Source organism: Urocampus carinirostris, chromosome 5 (assembly GCF_059441175.1).
Source record: "Urocampus carinirostris isolate Australia breed hairy pipefish chromosome 5, RoL_Ucar_1.0, whole genome shotgun sequence".
NCBI lineage: Eukaryota > Metazoa > Chordata > Actinopteri > Syngnathiformes > Syngnathidae > Urocampus > Urocampus carinirostris.
The window spans coordinates 29,215,318-29,232,717 of record NC_142353.1 but is presented as its reverse complement, the minus strand read 5'-3'; the positions used below and the strand labels follow the sequence as shown (position 1 = coordinate 29,232,717).

Sequence of the window (17,400 nt, the reverse complement as noted above, 5' to 3'; positions counted from 1 at the left end):
TGGACTGCCTGTAAAACTCATACACATCAAATTCAATACAAACCAAATAAAATTCCGAGTTGAAAAAAAAAAGTAGGACAGCTTTTGTACAAGGTTGCAGGCTTTGGAGTTTCGTTGGGCCCATTACACGGCCAAACGCCTACAACGGCGAGAACAGATAAATAAAAGGAAAGGAAACGGCAATTTAAATCTGCACACTGACATTCCTGTCCAAACACAAAAACTTTGCATGCACATACAAAGAAAACTTTCCTTGTCGTTTTTAAAAAAAGGTAAGGGGGAGAATAAACAATATCTCAATCAGACATCGTTTTTTTCCCCTTTCTGTGAAGAGCTGCCAGCCAGCCGGGAGAGAAAAGAACTCATGCGTCTCAGGTTGAATTCCCGCCTCACAGGTGACAGGCCTGCCTGATACCCATCCAAACCCCCACAACAACGAGCGCTAGTTGAAGTACAAAACGGGAGAAAAGGCGGCAGGGGCGAGGAAAAAGTGGAGCCTGAGCCAAAGTAAAAGGCATGACGATTGGGTGGAAGTCAAAAGTGGCAGTGGATAAATACAGAGTTTTGCTCAAAGGCGGGGGTACCATCACTAATATTGACAAAGTGAAACATTTATGAGGTTTGGTTTGGGAAAAAAAGGTTGTGACGTTAGTTACTCTAATTGTGTGCATTTATCAGGACATATTTTTTGGAGATCTTGAGAAAATTGCAAATACATTTATATTTTAGATAAGTCTCTCCACTTATAGGTGACAAGTCATATGTAGCTAACATTTTCAGTTGCAGGAAGTTCTTCCCATTACTACCTTTATTTTTTTGCATGGACCATAATAGATGTCCATACTTGATAAATAATTGCCCTGATGCATAGTTAATAGTGCCCTATTTAGGTGTAGCATGCACCCGTCCTCTTGGGGAGAACCCGTAGGGGCCAATGACGCTTAACTAGACAATGCCGTTCATACTAATGCCAGCTGCTGTTAATCACGAAAGAAGAAATACAATGGCAAAGCCAAGCCACACGAAAGCAGTGTAGGCATCTTTTTAAAGACTTGTTGAGAGACATAGCAACAATTTTAAGCATGTACTAGCACTTCACTCGGGATTCACTCAGACTTTTCAATCCTTGAAAACATTAATATTCAAGCATTTTAAGCCAAAGTCAGCCTTATAGTCAATTAACAGACCATGTTACTCTCAACCCTTATTGTCTAGAATAAGAAAAAACAGAGACACATAAACAGTACGACATACAAAATTTTAAGGATTTCCGGCACGCGTACAAACCCTGAGGTTTTCATATCCTGTCCATGGCTGAAATGTTTCCAATATATACGTTTTTCCTTGCCCTCATGTAGGTTTTAGATCAGGGGATGGTGTAAAAATAGTTTGTAGTTTGCAATCATCTGTGTAGTCCTTTAGTTTGAACCCAGAAAAACCTGTTTCTGAACAAAACATCAGTCTGACATTAATAGAAATACAAGTACTAAATGTATTCCTTTTCAATGAATGCCGGAAGCAACGTTTACATCGTTGCATCCATTTTTATTTAAAAAATATAGAATTGATAACTGCATCATGAGATCAGCAGCATTCTGATGAGTCTGTTGTCTTTTTCCGGCTTTCCCATGAGCCTTTGCCCCGTCCTCTATTTGATAGTGCCACGGCTTCCCTCAGGCCACCGTCTCACATCTGTGGAAGCACGTGTTTATGTATATTGCGAAAACCAAACTCCTGTGTGTTGTAATCAGTGCGTAATCCCTTCCCGGAGGTTTCTCGCAGCTGGAGCCGGAGAGCCTCCGGAGCTATTCTGTTGCTTTTTCTGAGCATCCGCCGCTCACTCCACCTGACCACGTTACCGTCTGTTTTAACAGGTGCAGTACCGAGAGCTGAAACTGGACCCCAATCCCAGTCCCAATAAAAGGAAGAAAAACAACCCCGGGTAGAGACGTCTTCCGAAACTGACATTTCATTTTCCGGTGTGGGAGTTTTATCTTGTCCTTTTCGAGTGGGAAACTTCATTTAGGGTCTTCCCGGTCTGGTTCTGGTCTTGGTTTCACGCAGCAAAAGAATGGAAAGACTGGAGAATGAGGACAGTTAAAAATCCTGCTTTGAATTAGAGATGAGATCGGGCCTAAAAAAATCCTGCACGACCTGCGGGTATTAAAGCCTGGCCAAGACCAAGCCAGGCATATTAACTTGATTCGAGGGACCAAACCTGAAGCAAACATGAATTTTCATATTTTATTTGTGAGGAATCCAGAGAGGGAAGGGTGATTTTGTCCGACTCTGCCCCCCAGAGTGTTGTGGCCAAGCTTGGACCCATGCTGCAAGAGCGACACAGAACTATGACAAAGACGAAGAAGAACACTTGTTTATTTTAGAACTCTCGGGACAACCAACATGGCATCGCTAACAACTGGATTTCAATAACATTTTGTCACTGCCTTAAACAAGCAGAGATGCTCATTCATAAAGCAATAGCTACATCTAGTGGGGGTTTACAATCACATCACAGGAAAATAAAGAGTCACGCGAGAGAAACCCCGCCCGAACTTAATGATTGACATTTTAGACCCGCCCAGGTTCGGATTTTAACTCGACTTTGTATAAACGGGTTGGTATTCCTCTCTTGGGGTCGTCTTCCGTGTTTTTTAATCAATGTTTTTCTCGGGATGTATTTGATTTATTTAAAAAAGACAATTGAGAGCCCTGGCGCCCAATATCCTCGCAATATTAGTTGGTTCTTAAAATCTACAAATTGAAGGACACATAGCTTTTGAGTTCAAACTATTGGCATTTATGATAGTAGCTAGTTTGATGGATGACTCTTCATATAAAAGAAGAAATTGAGACTTGAAACCGAAAGCAAGAAAACTACACCTGGACTGATGGCATGTTCAAAGCCTACACACATAATATAGAAACTTCCAATAATAATAACAAAAATGATATTAATATTTTTTATTTTTCTTGGTCAACTGCTGAGAATCTGTCTTAGAATCGCCTTAATCGACTTGAGAAGTTCTTTAACAGCTCTAGTAGTAAAATCTCTTGGAACTGAAAGTCGGACATTTTGTTTTGGCAAGTCACGACTGCAAACGAGTTTGAAAGTCGGCCATCTTGTTTCCTTGTTTTATATTGAATGCAAATGAGCCTTGCTTAAAAGGACCCGATCAGGAGTTAGCATAACAGACGAGCATCGCTACAACAAATTCGTTAAAGCGATAAGTGTCGGGAGTCATGTTTAAACTGATTAAAATAGCGATTATTTCAAAAACAGAAAAACGATGATAGCCAGTCCCTCTTTTAAAGGCAGTTCAATGCAGCTTATTTATTGGACTTTATTTATTTGATTTTTAGACATGTACAAGCAAACCAAAGTGTTCCATGTAGTGTGCATTTCAATGTTACAAATAAGGGGTGACCAAGTTTTAACCCAGGGGTCAATAATACTGTAATCCCTCTGGTTCTCATCGTGCATCATGAGCTGAAAAACATTCTGCAATCTCTTATCCCCCATTACATCTTGCTGCAAGCAAAGGCATTTTTTTTCAAGCGTGGTGGGTTTTGTATTTGGCTTTCTGTCCACCAAAGAGTAAACTGCACTTGTGCGGCCACGCTCCATTATCCCTGAGATCACATATTGATGTCAGTGGACTGCTTTTGTGCAGCTACGATCCACTATCCCTGATCACCTCTTGCTGCAAGCGGAGACTGGCAGAGGGCAGCTCTGTCAGGACGCAACCGGACCTCCTGAAATAAAATGCTCCATTTTGTCTGTAAACCGTATCTTGCTGAGAACTGGGCACTTTTTTACCCTCAGTTTGGGCTGAAGTGTACAACAGGGGTCTCATAAATATTAAGTGAACTGTGTCAATTACAGTTCATTACTCAGACCACATTTTTGTCGGTCCTGATTGTTCTTTTTGGGGGTTTCTGTCCACCTAAAGGTGAAATGCACTCCTGCAGCCAGGATCCATTTTCCCCAATCTCATATTGTTGTGAGCGGGGACCGGCAAAATAATTTTTGTTGGCATGTATGCCTATTCTGGCCCGCCTAAGATAAAATGCAGTTGTGCCTGTGCACTCTTATCTCTGGTGGATTATTGCTAAGAGCAGGGGCTGTCAGAGCGCATGTTTTCCAGTTTCAGCTTCTGAAGCACTGTGGCCCGGATAAAATTAGCTGCACTGCTATGGCTGCGATCTATTATTCCGAGTTGACTATTGCTGAGAGAAAGGGCCAAGAGAGCAAATTTGTATCATACGTGGTGGCTTTCCCCCTGTTCTTTCTGCCTACAATGAACAGCACCTATGTGGCTGCGATCAATTATCCCCAATTGACCAATGCTTTGAGCGAAGGGGGCAGCATAGCACATGTGAAAAATAAGGGGTTACTTCACCGATTTTCACATATCGCTGGGGTTCAGGTCCCCATTAACTGCGATAAACGAGGGATTACAGTATTTGTACGAATTCTCATATATGACAATGACATTTTTTTCTGGGTTAGAGCCGCTAAAGTGTGCAACAGTAGTGTCTCCCTAACACAAACAACATTGTTTTCGCCGCAATCCATTATTCTTACTTTAATGTCAACATTCATTTATACAGGCCTGGAAAGATAATGCTAGCACGACCCTTACTGTTAACGAATGTATCATTACTCTTCAAGAAGAAACAAAAAACCTTATTTGCACCCACTTAAATTGAGACTATTTATTTTTGAACTAGACATGTACATAGCTAAAAACAGATGTTATTTTATAGCGAATGCTAGTTTGCTTGCCTGGTTTTTCTGCAACGTTTGTGCCTGCCTGCCACGTCACAGTCATGTGTTCGATTCCCGTGACGTCACGTGAACGCGGGAAAAAAATCCTAAAAAAAATCCCGTGGGGGCTCAAGTGGGCCGGCTCACCCCTCGTCCTGCGGGAATGGAATGCTTCTGGGGAATGTTGATGAAGAAAAAATATGAAAATAAATGTCTTTGTATCTTTGTGGAAATGTCTTCTTTTGAATCAGAACTTATATATGTATGTTTTTATATCAAATATACAAATATTCAGGTGACACGACAGGAGAGTGGTTAGCTCGTCTGTGGCAGTTTTGAGGTCATGGGATTAAATCCAGCTACCAGCCTTTCTGTGCGGAGTTTGCATGTTCTCCCCGTTTCCTCCTGGCACTCCAGTTTCCTTCCACATTCCGAAAATATGGATGTCAGGGTATTTTGCTAGTCCAAACTGTCCCAAGGTGTGAATGGGTGCGTTTTCTGTCCCTGTGTGCCCTGCGACTAATGGCAACCAGTTCAGGGTGTCCCCTGTCCACTGATTGGCTGGTCCTCGTCACCTTCTCCGTCTCCTCAATGCTGGTCTGGAACTTGCGTTTTTATTGCATTAGCGCCTCTATTTTCGGGTGGTGTAATTAAAGTCAAAATTATCGACTTTTATCGAATGTTTTTATTATTAGGCGAAAAAATTATTTGACAATAATTATCGTTAAATCGCCCAGGCCTAGGTGTAGCATGCACTTTCCTTCTTGAACACGACGACGCTCTACAGAACAATGCCGTGAAAACTAACGCCAACTGCTGTTAATCACGAGAGAATAAGAAAAGCAATGGCAAAGCCAAGCCACCAGTGAGCAAGTTTCGACATCATTTATAAGCAGACTTGTTGCGAAACTCCACCCAAAATTCATGCACTTCAATCTTTGAAAGATGTTAAAATTCAAGCATTTTTAAAGAGTTCAAAAACTTATACAAACCAGTTTAACTTTGTGAAAATACTTTATTACATATTTTTTTTAATTTACAAACAGTGCACAACCGTAAAAATTACGGGGAATTATTTTGTTCAATTTGAAAAAAACGACTTGAGTTTCTGTAGTACAAAAGTGCAAGAAAGTACCGCCGACTTTGTGCGGTTAAGTTAGAATGAAAACTGAGAGCAAGAACAAGAGTAGGCTACAAAATGCATTTAGGGAGCTTGAGGAGTTTTGTAATTGTCACTTGCTTTGCATCAGCATCATTTCCCCTTGGCTCTGCAAACACTCCAGCAACTGCAAAAGCATCACGGTATGTTCCCCTTTGCACGCTTTCACCTCTGGGCGAACTTGTCCCCAGTGTTCCCCTCTGGCCATCCCTAGCATGGTGTCTGCATCAGCCGCCAACCTCAGCGCTCTCTTGTCCGTCCAGCGCGTCGCCACCTGCTGGAAGGAGTGCACACGGAGGGCCCGGGCCAGCCACCGACCGACATGGCCGGCGGGCGGCCCGCATTCCTTCTCGTAGCACGTGATCAGGTGAATCAGCAGGCCCGAGCCCGCCTCCAGGAGGGCGTGGTTTAACGTTTTTGCCGAGTCGCCTGCCTGTGCCGTGCGGGTAAGCTCGGCCCTCTGGGTGGCGTCCGGCACCAGGTCCAGTGCCGTGCGGCCGTGTTTGTCCGTCTGCTGCAGGAGATCGGATCCTAGGGGGGCAAACGTCACGTTAGAGTAGAGCAGGGGTCACCAATAAAGACCTCGTGAGCACCAGGTAGCTCCTTAAGAACAACCGAGTATCCTGGAAACAAGTACTCAAAAATGTTCATACATACAGTGGCCTCTATATACGAGCACCTCTTAACTCGTGGATTTCAATATGTTTCTTAATTGCAACAAAAATCTTGCTCGTGAGAAAGCATATCCAGGCAGTGAGCAGTCCCAGAGACCACCACTAGAGACCACTCACTGCCAGAATCAATTGGTTCCAGTTTGCGCATACAAACTACAACAGGCAACAACAACAAAAAAAAAGGTTTTGTGCGTACGTTCATAAAGAGTTACAGTAACTTTAATTTTAAGTGTACAGGAAGTGCTTATTTATTATTAACAGCCTTCTTGATCCCATACCTACAAACTTCATCCAATTGCTCCCTGTAAAAACGGTTGCAAATTCCTTTATTAAGCAAGAATAAACCTTACAAACACAGCGAGGCAACTATTTACTCACAGCAAAACAGACTTTTGATTCCGCTTCATTAATTATAAAAAGTTAAAGTATACTAAAAGTGTAAGTAAAGATAAAAAATTGAGAAAATGTCTTATGATCAGCAAATTTACCTGGCAGTGAAGCTTGAATTAATTTCAGTGAAATTAGCAGTAGCTATAGGTATATGAAATTCATTAACTCATTTTTCTCTAGACGTCTAAAGATATAAAAATTGTTGTTTACCTATTTTTTTACTGAAAGAATTTAAAGAGACAGTTGACATTTCTCTTGGCCATCGTGCTTCCTCGACATGAACTACATAAAAAGGGATTTTTTAATTGGAATTTATGCCAATGATTGTAACCAGGGTTCCTAGAGCTAAAGGCAAGTTAAATTAAAGACTTTTTAATGACTTTTGAAAAAATTATAACAATTGAAACAAACAAAAACAAAACCAGAAATATTTCTTGCACACGATACATCCTGCCTCCTACACTTTACTTAAATGCACATTTTCCCATGATCGAAAGTAAACGTACATGTCCAAAGTTGCTATGTGTTGTGGGTAGACCCAAGACACGTGTTTGCTCTAAAAAGTCTGACTGAAACCACATCACCGATTTGATAGTTCCATTTTTTGTATTCATGCCATTTTGCCACTTAATTAATTCTTAAAAAACACAATTGATAAATGTTACTAAATCTTTTTAATTCGAAAAATAGAAATCTTATTAATGAGTTCACATGAATGATTTAAGGGAGTTTAAAGCCAATTAGGGCCTTATTTTTAGAATCATGAATTCAATGCCTTTTCAAGGATCCGCGGAAACCCTGGTAACCAGTAAAATAAGAGCTAGCGACTGGACATGCTAAGCACTCCTCTTGCGCTAGCGTCCGTCTCTCTTCCTACGCTGAGCATTTTGTCAAGTGCGGACCTTTTTGTTTGCGAGTGTCGCCTGCTCTTCAACCCACTAGACTGCTAGGCCCCGCTGATGTCCAAACAGGTGAAGAGGCGTCAAAAGCCATTTTGGGTCTTGTTGTGGACCCAAAATGCACAAAGCTGGAACAGTCACTTGCTTTGAAAGTGACACTTTGGCAAGTCATAGCACGCGGCCCCCCAAGGTCAGCATAATAGAAAATATACATACATACATATAATATATATATAAAGTGTAATTCATCAATGTGTACGGAAAGTGGACCCGTTTTGAAACGCACCGGTCAAACATTTAAGGGCAGCAGTCAAGGATGTGAGGGGGCATGCTTGATCCGAGAGGAAGATCCACATTGGGCCACGTATTCATATTCGAGATGTTTTACAAGCTCGGGACGGAACAAGGGCTATCACAAAGGTTCAAGATGAGTATGGACATTTCATCAATAGGATACAGATGCTCCCCTACTTTTGACCATTCAAACTTAGCGCAAAACGGTAGATACGAACATTTTTTTCAGGTTGTCGAAAAATATCCGGACATTGCTGTAAGTAACATTCACAGGACATTATTGTAGTGTTTCTTTCCGCCGCTACTGGCATGTGGTGGCACTGTGAGAGGTCACCACATGCATCCACCCCGAAGAAGAAATCCAGCTTCTACTTCCTAGTTGTACTGTATCTCTAGAACGCCAAGAACTTTGACGTTTTTATTGTTTAATATCTCGTGCATCTATTAAATATGGTTGATGTAAAGTCGTTACTTTTGAAATGAAAGTTATATAAGAAAGCTTGATGCGGTTGAGAAAATGGATCGCTTTTTTTCGGCCACTTTCTACCACGGAGGAGGAAGTCGTCTAACTCTTGAAGTGCATCTTCCAAAAGTAAGTTAAACTCAACTTTATTTATCTTTATAGAGCATATTATTTTTAAATGTTTACTTGTTTAGTAAAAAAAAAAAAAAAAAAACAATACAGGTTACTTATATAAACCTTAAACATACATTCTATACAAAATATAGCAACTTACGAACAAATTCAACTTACGGACAATCGTCCGGAATCTTGTTCGTAAGTAGGGCAGCGGCTGTACACTGAATTTATTTCAAACGCACCACCTCAAACGCCCGGTTCACTCTATGCAAAATCTCACAAACGCCCCCCTCCTCCCCTTCCCCTCAAAATGTTTTCTCCTTGAATCTACACAATTTACGGAGGGCCACCGGTTTTGACTTCGATTTCTCCGAAAGGTGAGAGATTTTCTTGCCTGCTCACCCTTCCAACTTTGCATTCGTGAGTTGTGGGTTCGAAGAGCAGCTGACAAGCAGTCAGTCAGCGACACTGGTGTGGATCAGTTTCCCCGCAGCATGGCTCAGGGCTCCAAAGATCCTGACTTCTGATGACGCCTGAGTCGGCCTCGGAGCGACACCTTCCCAGCTTCTTACGTCTTTATTTGCCTCTCGTCTCTTTTTCATTTTCGTTTTAAAACTCGCTCGTTCCCGTTTTCCTTCCCACCGCAAACACTTATTCTTACCCCATTTGCAGACAATTATGCTCGTTTTACGTTAATTTTTATCTGTTTTGTTATTGCTTTTACACACCTAAAATCGGCAAACTTGTCATTTAAAATTTATTGTGTATCCATCTACCTTCGTCATATCCCTCAAGAGGGGTGACCGACAGCAAGACAAACACATACAATAACAAATAAAATAAAAAGGGAGAAAAAAAAATCGCAAGAACACACAAACATGTTTGGACCATGGCCAACCCAAATGCCCAAACACCCAAAGAAGTTAAGCACCTCAGCAACCAAGTTAGCCATGCCTTCGTCCCTCCAGATGAAAACGGGACACAAGAAAGCGGCCATGTCACTCAGGTCAGTGTGACACAACACACTCTTTTGTTCAACAGCAGGGCCCAACAGCTTTCACTGGTTTACCCCTGCCGCTTCATACAGGTGCCTTGCCCATCCCTTAGAACGCGTCCAAACATCCCACTATGTTTTTACAACACCTCTCCACTCATCCCTATTACCAACACATTTATTGTGTAGGTAAAAAAATATGTATGTATATAAAAAAAAAAAAAAGCGAGTCTCTATGTCATTTCTATCAAAGTTTAATAATGCAAACCGAATGCTCTCTCCAGCTGCAAGAGGGCTGTGTTGAGTTTGTATAGCAGGGTGAGTTGGTGCATTCACTCAACCTCGAAACTAAACCAGTTAATATAATCACTTGTCATCCGTGAATATGATATGTAGGATAGGTTACTCATGTAGACTGCATGTTAAAAAATAATACTGAAAAATAAAGCTAAAATTTGAGTCGGGCTTCTTTTACTGATCTGGCTTGCCTTAGAACAGAAACCCTGGATGTGGCCCCTGAGCCAAATGGAGTTTGACATCCTTGCTCCAAGGGCTCTTCACATACACGAAATAAAACAAAACCTCTTAAAGTGACAGTTTGTATTGCTTCAACACTAGAAGTCGTCGTGGCTTAGAATAAATATGAAGCATGTGCGTTTGGAGAAAACACACAACAGAAGCCCGAAGGATACCACTTGGTAAATTGGGGAGCCAACTTCTATTTTTCTTGCTTGACCAATGATTAATGACAGCCAGTGAATGGTTATGAAAGCTGGTGTTATTTCCTGAAAGTCGACAAATAAGGAGCAAGCAGCTGAAAAAGCCAGAAGCTGGAGTTGGTCAGAGCTAGTGTAACAGGCTAACTTTAGCAGCTAGCAAGCGAAGCTAATAACAAACCAGTAAAAAATGAATTTGTCAGGCGTCAGGACCATGTTTACGGAGCTCAGCAGAGCTTGCATGACAAGCTGTGGAAAACGAGTGACACTGAAAGACAAAGCTGGATCAGCTAACACTAACATTTTCAGCTAGCCAACTGGGTAATAAGAGTAACTAGAGAATGAAACAGTGGAAAAAGTTGAAAATATTATGCATCAGATGCATAAAACATAGTACTTGGCAATGTTCGTTTGTATGACCAAGAGTGGAAGGCGAGTGAAACAGGAGGATGAAGCAGGAGAGGCCGAAAATAACAAAAGCAGATAGTCAAGTGGCTAAGAAAAATGGCTAGAGAAGGAAACAGTGGGGAAAGATAGTGGAAGATGCCTGATTCACAGGACTGCAACGATAACTTCCATGAAGAGCTTTAATAGGCGAGTGACACTGAAGGATGAGACAGGGGCTGAATCACAGAAATGAGCGACATTCGCTTGTGTTACCAGTTGTGAACCGTGAGTGACACTGAAAGGACAAAGCAGTAACAATTAAAAATAACTGACCAACCAGTGAAGTGGCTAGAGAATGAAACCATGGAAAACAAAGTGGCAGATCAAGAGACTCGAAGACCCTCACATGCAGATCTAAGCTGTGTGCAGTAGGTACCTTCCAAAAATGGTTATCCAGGCTTTCTTAGTAATAAGATAGTGGCCAAACATCTCAGCCTATTCAAAGGGCACCACATGTTGTTACATAACATTATTCCTATTTGGAAAAAAACATGTTCATGGGATAGTACATATATTTCTGCAAAATTGTTTTATTGATACAAATGTATTATGTAAGTAAGTATTAGGACACTATTAGGGTTCACAATATATTACACAGTCGTGGCTTAAAGGGACAGTGTTTATTATTTGGCTCCTAGTGGTAAAAAAAAAAAAGAAGCCTTTTTTCATTGTTAGCGGGCCAATTAAGACCTGTGGTCTAACTCAGTCGTGACCACCAAAAAGCAAGTTTCACTCAATATAGTTAATACAACATCCCAAGAAACAATTTATGCACCCCTTACCATATATTTCTTTTGTAATCTGATTTTATCGGCCCTGAGACATATCAGGTATTATATTTTATAACATTGTAACAGTCAGGACCAGCACTAAGGGTAGACCCAAAGACGTAACATTTACCACAAGTTTTATTGAAAGAAAGAGGAAGGGCTGCGCCCACGATCCGGTATTCGCTGGACGCGGGAAGCAAGTCGCTCTCGCCCTCGGATTATGATCCGAACAGGGAAGTGGATCTTCCGTAGGGAGCGATGGCGGTGTCAGGAATGGAAAAACTGATCGGTAGCTAGGACTGGCAGAGCAAGGCGGGGTCGGGGTCGGAAACGAGTCATAAGCCAGGACGGGAGAGTAGACATAGTCGGGATCAAAATGGGTTGTAGGCCGGGAAGGTAGAGCAGACGTGGTCAGGATCAAAACAGGTCGTACCCAGAGACAAACGGGATCAAAAACGGGACAGGAGTCAGGGTCGAAAAAGGCTGCCCTTGTATACACAGAGGTTCGCAGACTAACAACAGCGGACAGACAAGACTGGGTTCAAATAGTGACAGGGAGCCAATCAGAACCCGCGGCCTTTGGCACCAAATGAGCAGGCACAACTGAGTCACATCAGTAATCATGACAGTAACGGTTGCCTGGAAACCTTAACACCAAAAAGGATCATCTTCTTGCTGCTAGAGTTACCCAAAAACTTCGAAAGACTGGGCAAGAAATAAGAAAAGCATGGCAGTTTGGTCAATTAGTCTCTGTAGTTTGCATTACTCTTCGCGCTTTTCAGCACTTGTTTTTGATTGCCCTTTAAAATACAGTCGTCAAATACAGTAATACAAACTGTCCCTTTAAAATGAGAACAATGACACTTGCCATTCAATGCAGCCTCCGAATCCTTGCAGAAATAAGGCACACAAGAGAAGTGCATTCAGGTTGGCACCAGATGTGACTGGGATAAATACCTCACCTGGGGGATTACACTGGAGCACGGGGTAATTACACCATTCCGCGAGCAAACTTTGCAAAGGGCCACGGACTCAGAGGTGCACTTGAGCGCAAAGCCCTTTGGCCTTTAGAGGGCAGGCGAAGACAAGAAATACAAAAGTGGCAGCAGCAGGGGGGGAGGGGATCAGCAGAATAAGCGTAAAAATCAGGCAGAGAAGATGCAGCGCCGCCTCTTTGTGTTTTTGGCCCGAGGAGACGCTGCACGGATTTGTTTTCTCTCGCTGGCTGTAAATGGAAGCGGGATGAGCGAATCGCCGCTACGCTCTAAGCTTTGCTGGTTAGGGCCGATGATAAAGCGTTGCTAGACAGTACTCGGACAGTGGTGGGTCCTCAGGGCCAGCAAAGCCTTTTCTGCTGGCTTAAAGCATATCTGAATCATGTAATGTAATTATATTTCATCTATGAATACTTCTTAAATTCCAAATCGTCTGTCAGATTTCCTTCGTTGCTCTCCCCCTGGTTGTGCCACTTCCAGATGTGTACTTTCATCAGCATTCAACCAATCATATCTTAGCAATTATTTGTTGCCAGGGTAAGAAATCTAATCGGAAGCCTTCACAAACAATGCTGAAGGCCCTCCTGTAGCATTACATACGTGTCGATAACACTGTTGGTTTAGCCAATAGGATTTCACGTCAGCAAAGTAAGAGCCTTCTGGAAGGCCTCGGGAAGCTTCAGCTTGTTAGTGGTAATGTAGCAAGGTCTAAAATCCATTAATATTACAATAGCATTTAACTCATTTAAACTTTGAACATTTTAGACACTTAGATGTCAAGAAACTCAGTATCTCTGAAAAATTATTGACTTTTTAGTGCAACACAAATCAACTATAAAATACAAGAACAAAATGTGTTATGTAAAATACATTAACCTTGAAAAACACAAGAAACCAATGAAATTACTTACAACTTGAACCTTTTTAAACCAACAACATCAAAAAGGCCTTCCAACTTGATGAGCATTTCTAAAATAACGCCATGTTGTCACTATGATGTCTGTATTATTACCAGGTAATACCGATAAAAATTGGGGTTTAAATACGCTGAGTCAAGCATGATAAAATCGGTTTTTCATATGGGCGCTGAGTGTTTTACGTCTATCAATTATAGGCTCTTTACGAAAATGAATTTGGAAGAACTGATTATGTATTTAAAGACACATATCAATGATTCTCATGCCAGTAAGAAATCAAATTTCCTTGAAAATCACAATGACCCATAGATGGTGAGATATTTATGGAACTCCCTGACAGATAAAAATACAAATTTCAGGCGATAAAGAGAAAATCCAGAGAGGAAGTAAATATAAATAATAATTGAACAGTCCATGCATAGATAATAGAGTAAGTGTCAAACTCATGGTCCTTGGGCCAAATGTGGACCACATCATCATTTTAAATGGCCCTAAAGACAATGCTGAGATAAGCATCAGAGATAATTAGCTCAAACTATGATTATCTATTTTAAAAATGTCTACCGATTTCGCCGAAACATTTTCATTAAATAAATGAATAAAAAGCAGAAACATTTTTGAATATTTAAATCAAGCATTTTAATTAGTCTTTGTGAGCTATTTTTGTCAACTTCCAGGCTGCACAAGTTACCCTAAGTTAAATAAACTGTAGTGGAAAGGAATTCAATTGTTGCTTTGTTGTCACAAATGAAATCTTAAGGAAAAATAAAACCTTCAATAATTGTTTTAGAATCAATTCTTAAATCCCTGAATAATTAACTGTGAGCCTCCAAAAAGACCCCAACCCTCAAGCTAAGGCACACTTATTTATGCCATTAATTCAGTAGTCCAGCCCCCGCGAGAATGTTTTTTCCACCATGTGGCTGCCGAAACGAATTGGACACCCCTGGTTTATAGTGAACCATATTGGCCAATGTCTGGAAGCAATCTCACTATTTTTCTTCATATCCAGCATCGTTATTACCTACTGCAAATCCTAGAGTACGTGTAAACATGGCAAACGGACCACATACGCGGGTCGTGTGAGGTGGCCTCAGGCAATGGCAAAATGAATGGAGGGAAGTGTGAGAGTTAGCCTTGCCCTCAGCCGTGGCATGTTTTCCCTGCCAGTTCCATAAGCCTGAAGGGACTCAGCACCATCACACACACATAGGCCAAGGCCTCTGAGCAGACAGCCTTACAAAGGGGTGAGATCACTCCCAAAAAGTCTTTGTTGGTGTGCCAGTGTCAGTCTTGCCCTCTCTGGCCTAGCTCGAGTCTTGCCAGTTTGGCTCGGCATGTCGAAAACGAAAAAAAAAAAAGAACCTCAACAACGGATCGTTCCTGGAGGAAAAATAGTATCACCAAGGCAAGTATTTAAAAAGGAGTCTCGTATGGGTTAAATGCATAAAGGGTGGTTACAGTTAACAGGGCAATCTTTAAGCCAAAACTCAAAATATTTTCGCACTATAAACCGAACCGGAATGAAAGGCATACTCCACCAACCTCCCAAAAGTATTCCATTGTCATATATTTTCAAGACATAAGGCGCACTGGACTATAAGGCGCGTGGAATTAAAACGACATCAGTTTATAACTGTTGCTCATTTTATACACGTGCGTTGTATCGTGCAATAATTCATCAATCAAATAAAATGTATTGCCAAAATCACTAAAGATTGAATACAACGGGAATCGAACCAAGGTTGCAGCATTGAGTATGCCAAAACCTAACCACTAGATCACTAGACATACAGATGGCATATAAAAGGGCATTCGATTTTTTCTCATTATAACACTATTTCTACTCACAGTGCTAGAAATGTTAGAGAATGGAGAAAAAAGAAATTCGTACTGAAAGAACAAAATACAAAAAAGCACGATGAGGGAAACAGCTCTTTGGTGTGTATGATGATAAATACAAATTGGCATTAATTTAGGTCCAATTTTTCCCAAACTTTCGCAGGCTGGCGCAAGCTTCGTTTCCTTCTCGTTTGTTGACTCTGGGACTATGTTGACGGAGTCCGCAATGACACTCAATGAGCTCACACGGTGGGTGTGGCATAGTGTGGAGCTTGCAAACTTTGAATCGCGTTTATTGGCTTGTGCTTTTATTAAAACTTGCCTCTGATTGGTCAGCACTTTTAAAACTCGAACAGTAACAATTGTGGTTGCCAAAACACCATCACTCAGAACAAAACCTTGAAAAGAAACCGCAGTGCTTTGCGGTTTCACGATCGCACTACGTTCAAACTTCTTACTCCGGACTGCTGTTCCCCTACTGCTCCCTTCTTCCTGACCGTCCCCCCAGATCTTTCCACCACCCCCAGGGGGGGTGGTACTGCCCACTTTGGAAACCACTGATTTTGAAATTTTCAGTTTTCTCCATTCTCTAATATTAATTTCTGGCACTGTCAGTGCAAATAGTGTTATAATGAGCTAAAATCGAATATCTTTTCGTATGTCACCTTTATCAATATTGGTCTAGTGGTTAAGTGTCAACACCCTCACCAACGAGACCCAGCTTCAATGACTGTTGCACAGAATGCTGTGCAATTATGATGAGTAATGGTTTTCGTTTGATCTGTCATCCCACAAAGCGGTAGTATAGTGTAAAACCTCGTGTACTTATAAAATACTGAACAGATTTCCTGCCTCATCCACTGTATTTTGTGGTATGTAAGACGCAACAAGCTATAGGGCACATTTTCAAATTTCCGGCCAATATGGGGTGTTTAGGTGCACCTTATAGTCCGGAAAATACGGTAGATCTGTTAAAGACAGCAGAGCCAAAAACTTTAGTTTAGCAAAACAAAAAAAAAAGAAGCCCACCAGAGACGTAAGAGCCTGGAGTCAAGAGGGCCGCCTCCTCAAAAGCTGCTTCACCAGAAGGCCATCAAGTGTGAAGAAGACAACTTGAATGGAGAAGCCTGCAGCTCGTTTCCAATTGAAAGTATTCTCCTGATCATATTTTGTAAAAGCAGCGCTGTTGAGTGAGAAGACCTTACCTACAGCAGCCCAGACGTCTGCTCCCCACACAAGCGCAGATGGGCAGACACACACACACATCTTTAACTCTAATTTTACACACTGCTTCTTCCTCTGACCTCTTTTTATTCCCTCAACCACCTTGTTTCTCAGGAAGTAAAGAGGGCTTTGTTTCCTCAGCGGGACCAAATAATCCAATTTTTTTTGTTTTTTAAAACAGTATGATTAGTCAAAACATTTATATTCCAACCCAATACGTAAATCCTTTATAATCACCATCTTGGTTTGTAAATTATTAAGTGATTTCACGAGCATGCTCGAGGTTTGCTTTTATTCTAGGATGAAAATGGCAGAATGAAGAAAAGGACTGTTTCAAATACAGTCCAAATGCCAAACCAAACCACAAAAAAGATGGGGAAAAAGAAGAGTTTATTCAAGCGTGACAACGTGCACACGCCATACTAGCAGCTTGACAGAGGCTGCAATTATGATTTTGGGCTGAAGATGGCGTCAGCAAGTAGAATATTTAGAAGTTACGGACGCCTTTAAGAATATAAAATGACTTTTATTGTTGTTTTTTTGAGGAAAAGTATAATTTTGACATTGAAATATAACTATGTCATACACAATAATAGTGAATTAACTTTTTGCCTTACATTTTACAAAACATGTTTTAAAGTAAAAAAACATGTTTCTACAATTCTAGAAAATATATAGGGAAAAATATACAAAATTTCAAATACAAACATTTGCATTGGAGTCAAGAT

The 17,400-nt window shown here is 41.2% G+C and overlaps 2 protein-coding genes across 8 annotated transcripts in view; one reads left to right on the top strand and one right to left on the bottom strand.

Moving 5' to 3' along the window:
* The window catches only part of mctp1a (multiple C2 domains, transmembrane 1a), a 166,113-nt gene extending 161,116 nt beyond the window's left edge, over positions 1 to 4,997 (top strand). For 4 of the 6 annotated variants that reach the window (XM_088336399.1, XM_088336398.1, XM_088336397.1 and 1 more), the window contains one exon: positions 1,875 to 4,997. In XM_088336399.1, coding sequence (XP_088192525.1) covers positions 1,875 to 1,946 — 72 coding nt within the window. In that variant the 3' untranslated portion in view covers positions 1,947 to 4,997. The remainder of the gene's footprint in view (positions 1 to 1,874) is intronic. The other 2 variants (XR_015850527.1, XR_015850528.1) reach the window with 2 other exon arrangements.
* Positions 4,998 to 5,766: 769 nt separating this feature from the next.
* Positions 5,767 to 17,400, bottom strand: part of slf1 (SMC5/6 complex localization factor 1) — a 41,072-nt gene continuing 29,438 nt past the window's right edge. For both annotated transcript variants that reach the window (XM_088336396.1, XM_088336395.1), the window contains exon 18: positions 5,767 to 6,461. In XM_088336396.1, the coding sequence (XP_088192522.1) occupies positions 6,004 to 6,461 (458 nt within the window). In that variant the 3' untranslated portion in view covers positions 5,767 to 6,003. The remainder of the gene's footprint in view (positions 6,462 to 17,400) is intronic.